This window comes from Toxotes jaculatrix, chromosome 13 (genome assembly GCF_017976425.1).
Source record: "Toxotes jaculatrix isolate fToxJac2 chromosome 13, fToxJac2.pri, whole genome shotgun sequence".
Lineage (NCBI taxonomy): Eukaryota > Metazoa > Chordata > Actinopteri > Toxotidae > Toxotes > Toxotes jaculatrix.
The window spans coordinates 5,088,465-5,094,201 of NC_054406.1; the positions used below are offsets into that span (position 1 = coordinate 5,088,465).

The following is a 5,737-nucleotide window of genomic DNA, read 5'->3' on the forward strand; positions in this document are numbered from 1 at the left end:
TAGGGTGGCAATGCGGCTGGTATCTCTCTGAACACACACACACACACACACACACACACATATGTACAAATGGAGAGAGGTGAGATGATGTCGGGGTGCCCGCGGCAGCAGCAGTGCCCATAAAGATTGACGCTTGAGCCTCACACGGCTATCACACTCCCTGCAGAACACACACTCCCCAGCCCCTTGTGATGAGCCGATATAAACCAACTTTGTTCGGCTGACAAAGAAGCAATTGTGAGCTGAAAGGTCATCTGCCCGAGGCCTCCAGTACAGCAAGTACAGCTGTGGGAGATAAAAACTGCCTTCTTTAGTCATATCTGCACTGAGGGAGCTTTGATAAACCTGCTCCTCGAAATCAACATGATGATCTGCAATGAAATGAAGGCTCTGGGCTCTTTAAGTGGAATTACCAGCCAACTCCCTTCAATCGCCTCAGATAAACATGTAAGTACTGCCCATAAAATAAACAAAAATTTTAATTAGTTCAAGTCTTATCAACGTATAAACCAAATAAACAAAAACACACAATGTTGAGGTATCAGGTCATTTTATTTATTCTTTTCATTTATTATAATTATTTACAGCATCTCAGGATATAAATCATCTCTAACACTGTTAAATCAATGATATTCTCCAATACTTTTTTGGTGCAGCAGGTGTTTTCTACTCACAGGTCAAGACAAACAACAACAGCATACACGCGCAGAACACTTTTGATATGAACATCATATTAATCTCACAGTAAAGTTCAGTTTCTTCATTGCTGTGGTCAGAAAACTGAACGTCCTAAGTCATACATTTTGGTTTGGTGAAGGGACAGGGGTTCAGGTCCACCTGAATGAAGCTGAAATGAATACATTTATTGATGCTCTGGGTGGGACGCCAGCAAAGAAAATCAACAAAAACAAAAGTTTTTGTATCATTACAATCAGCAACACGAGTGTGAGGCATGAAAACATCACACAGGATGATGGGGGGGGGATTGTCTTTTTTTTTCAGGGGAAATGTCTTCAGGATAGAAGCAAACAGAGCAAAAATGCTGCTTTTTAATCACTTCCTGTCAGTTCCTCGCCCCTCTCTCTGTCTCTTGGTTTATGACTGGCCCACAGCAGCGGTGGGAGCAGTGTTGGCCACAGTGGCGGCGGCGGCGGCACCCATGCGTAGCAGTTCCTTCCTGTGCGTGAGGATGACGTCAAAACTGGACTGCAGGCGGTTCTGCTGCTCCTGGATGCGACCCTGCAGCGTGCGGACCCAGCGGATCAGCGCCAAGCGGCGATACATGGTCAGCTGCACCTGGTGCTTCTCCATCTCTTGGGCCTTGAAGCGTTCGCGGTCCCGCAGCGTCCAGACGGCGTCCATCAGCTCTGGCAGCTCACCGTCTGAGTCTGAAGACTGGTCATTGTCATCTTGTTCTTCTGCTCCTTCCTCCAGAAGATTTCCCAGGTTGCTTCCTGTCAGCGACTTGCGGACTAAGCTCTGGTGTCTTGCAGCTGGGTTTCTGTTGCTGTTTCTGGTGTAGTTACTCTCCTGTTGGTTCGATTTTGGTTCCCCGACTCCGATGCGGTCCCAGCCCCCCATCAGCATCCCTTCTCCTCCACTCTCCATGTTGAGGGAGGACATGCTGCCGCCGGACCTGTAGCTGAACTCGGACTCAGAGTCGCTGTCTCCCCACTCGTCATCGTCATCGTCCAGCCCCAGCTCTTCCTCATCTTCGTCTCTTCCTCTGAATCCCAAGCTGACTTTCCTCCTCTGCATCTGCCCTCTCTCCCTCTCCTTCTCCTCATTCTGTCTCATCATCAGCCTTCCCTCCTCTTCCTCCATCCTCCCTTCCTCCGCTCCATCAGGGGGAACTCGCCCATACCCGTCATCCCCGCTCTCGATTTCGGGCAGGGGCTCCAGGGGGCTCCAGCAGGGCAGGCGGGATCGCGGTGACATGAGCCCTGAGTTGTGGTGATACCCAGAAGATGGCGAGGAGTTCGGAGGGTCGCGACCCAGAGGCCCCAAGTTACGTGGCCGCACCTGGTTTCGGTTCTCGTCTCCTCCTCCGTTGCTTGTGAAGCCCTCGTTATCTTTGCCGAGCAGGAAGTTGAAGTTGCCATCCTTGTCACACTTTCTGTTCCGAAGTGAGGCGCCTCCCTGCCCGCCATAGGCCGAGTTCAGAGGTTGGTCCTGATGATGAAGCATCTCTGACCTCGACTGAGCCTCACTGCAACGACAAGGAGGAAGGAGTTTTACTACAGTGAATACCAATAGCAGGGATTTTTCATTTGTTCATATCGAAAACTGTCAAGTACAGAACACTGGCACTGAATGTTCAATCGGACTCATCATTTTACGCCTTCTTAGATCTTGTATGAGTTCAATATAATGTTTGATAAGTTTGAGAAAAAAGGATTTTGTAGAGAAATGTAAGGTTTCAGCATCAACACTGAGCATCAGGTATCGTATTGGCACACAAAGAAACTCGAGGAAGAGGACAACCTCTTACTGTCGAATGTACAGAGTAGACCGGAAATCGTCCTAGAAACACTCCTGTGTTGGTGCCTTGAAGTTTTGTGTGGAAGACTCTGATATCCAAAACACAACACCACCCTTTTAATGCAAAAAAAACCCCTACCAGATTTACACTTTGCTTTTCACAAAATGTGTTTTCCTGTTATTCTTCTCAGCAGTTTGTTAGTTCAGTGCTGCTCCAGAGTAAATTCTCCAGCCTTGAACAATGGCACTTCCCAGAAGCTCAAGAGTTTTCAAAACAAGCCAAGCTTTCAGCTGCATTATCAGGATATGATACATTGACCTTGACAGCCAAATAGAGCAGGCTAATTGTTTACTGTGACCGACATCTCAAGCAATTTTCCAACCTCAAGTTGATTTTGTGCAGCTGCAGATTTGGTGGATTAAAAAGAACAGAATATAAGAACAGCTGGACGTTAATGGATGAGCCGAAGCAACAATAAAACTGAGGAAAAGAGGAAAACGAAATCCAGTTCAGCACCCCACCCCAGACACACACACACACACACACTCACACACACACACACACTACTCCCGGGTCGAACCCAACTCCTTGTTTATGTCTATAACTACAGGCTGGTCTGCGCACTCCACTTCTATTAGCATCAAATATTTACATGTCTCCTCAGAATGGAAATTTCTCTAATCCTGACTTCAGGCTCCTGTCAGTCAACCAGCCCCCCTGCCCCCCCCACCCCCACCGCGTCCCCTGTGCACGCGCGTTCACGTGGTGCTGAAGGACAGCGACGGTGGCTCTGTCGGGAGCGCGCATGCAGCAGGAACGGACTGATGCTTGACGATCACGAGGAGAAAAAAAAAAACTGTTTATCCACATAAAATGAACAGACTTGTCACTGCTGAGATCATTTTTTAAAAATGTAGTATTATCAATATTGTCTTAAGACAAAGCGCAGTGTGCTTACAGGGACGGATGTCTGCTAACATTTCTGTATTTTACCCATGCACAAATAACAACACAGTGCCATTAACGCGATGGAAAAAAGAGAAAAACAATACCAAAATAGTCCCGCTGTTGGGTGGATGCTTCCTATCTGTACACAAAGATGCCGCTTTTTGCACGGACGACGACAGAAAACGTAGAAAAGGCGACCAATGGCGCTCGGTGGCTGCATGTTTACGGTTTAATTCTGAACATAACGTTAAAAAAAAAAGCTCAAAACACGACCGCTGCACATCCTAATTCATACACAGCCAGCGACTGAGGTTAAAACGCAACACAATAATTTTCTCTAAACGTGATAAAATTAGAGAAAGATGGAGGAAAAAAAAGGAGGAATATTTAATTTCCGTCGCGTTATGTAACGCTCACCCCATATCAGTGCTGTCTCCTCTCTATCCCTTCTCGGTGAAAACAACCTCAGACCCTGCCTTTCATCTCCTATTTGCTGGTCGCATAAGTCAAATGACTGACACAGACTCGTGTGGATCGATTTGCATGAGGATCTGGTCGTTTCTTACCTTTTATTATTTTTTTTTTTGCTGGTTTGCTGTTCGGTGGAGAAGCTGGACTCTGCGCCCACCCGATTTTTTTCCCCTCCTCCGACCCTCCTATGTGATGTTTATCTTCCTCTTCCTCTCTCCTCCTCCTCCTCCTCCCATCCTCTCACCACCACTGTAGTTCTGGGGGAAAAAAATGACCGGCTGACTAATAACACTTCCTAAACTGGGCTGGGACTGGAAGAAGAGGGAAACCGTGGAGAATGAACGGGAACAATGTGAGGACATAGATGACTGCCATGTTGTTCTGATGTATTAGTTATTTTTACACCAGTGTAGATTACAATGTAGACTGTAGACCAACAAGCCCTGGCTTTACTGGCCCATATCACGGCCACAGCAGCCACATGATGGCACGGTGTTAACCTGATTTCAGGGTTACAGTGAAGTCCTGGGCTGTTCAAGCTCATTCAGCCCTGTGGCAAACATTTCCTAAACAGTTTTATAATGTTCTGATGTGGACTCACATCGTTTCTGTGCAACAATATGACTTTGAAGTGGACAAAAGCAGGATACAAAAGGAGAATAGGTGACATAAGACGATTATTTCTTCAGAATTTAGAGGACTATATGTCAGTGTCAGTTTGACAGTGCTGGAAGTCTTTGGGAGGCAAAATTCACTTTTTTTTTTTTTTTTAAACTTAGTGTCTGGACAAGAAAGATGTTCGTGTGTTTGTTTAAAGATGTTTCCAACAAGAACTGAGGCCATTCTGAGAGCAAAGTGAGGAAGTACCCAGTTCATGATCATGTTGAACACACACGTTTTACACCAAGATCTAAGGTGAGGATGGAGAAAATGTGATTTGAGTTCACTTACTGTGCCATTGCTGTTCCTGTTTCTCTCCTCACCTGCTTCTTATTGGATGCAACGAGCAAAGTCATCCACTGGCAGTGGTCGAAAAGCATCCTGGGGAATGGAGGAAAGCATTAAGTGAACCTGGAGCAGAACAGTAAATTCCGACGCCTCATGTTAGGCACTGAACACATCACCATGTAGTTGATGATATATTGTGTGAGCCAAACAGAGTGCCTGAGGATGGATTATTTTTTTTATTAAATCACACCACAAAATCACAAATTGTCTGCAGTTACACGTGTGTTTAAGGCATCCAAAATGCTACCCACAATGCAACACTGACAGGCAATGTCATATCTCCAGACTTTGCAAAGAAAAGACTGAAGGATTTGTTGCTGTGCGATGTTTCTCCAAACTGGTGACTGACTGCTTTTGTGATTTTTGTCAATCTCAGATCTAAGGGCACGGCAGCTGAATGTGTGTGTGTGTGTGTGTGTGTGTGTTACGAGTGTGTGTGCCACAAATGTGTTTTCTGGAGATGTGTATGTGTGTGTGTGTGTGTGAGAGAGAGAGATATTGGGAGGCTACATCAGACAGACTTAACAAGTGTTCACTGTCTCTCTCTTCCCTGCTCTCATCCCCCTGACATGTCGTTGCTGGCGGCAGAAAAAAACCTCAGCCCCCCCACCACACACACACACACACACTTCTCTATCCTCCCCTTCTTCTCTCCTTCAACAACATCCCCATTCAAGTGCATCAGCTCCAGGCATCCTTCCTTCCCTCCCTCCCTCCCTCCTCCTCCTCCCCCTCGTTCACTAGTAGCCTAAGCACATAAAAAATACATCAAACACAGCCGTCCGCCCAAGGCCTCGTCACACGCAAAATCATCTCTCCCTCCATCTC

At 46.5% G+C, this 5,737-nt stretch overlaps 1 protein-coding gene across 1 annotated transcript; it reads right to left on the minus strand.

The window, feature by feature from the left end:
* Positions 1–541: 541 nt before the first annotated feature.
* On the minus strand, positions 542–3,960 carry LOC121191462 (UPF0500 protein C1orf216 homolog). Its single transcript, XM_041052607.1, has 2 exons — positions 3,848–3,960; positions 542–2,209 (listed from the first exon to the last, which is right to left on the minus strand). The coding sequence occupies exons 1-2, from the start codon at positions 3,850–3,852 to the stop codon at positions 1,096–1,098; spliced, it is 1,119 nt and encodes a 372-aa protein (XP_040908541.1). The 5' UTR covers positions 3,853–3,960; the 3' UTR covers positions 542–1,095.
* Between the last annotated feature and the right edge of the window lie 1,777 nt (positions 3,961–5,737).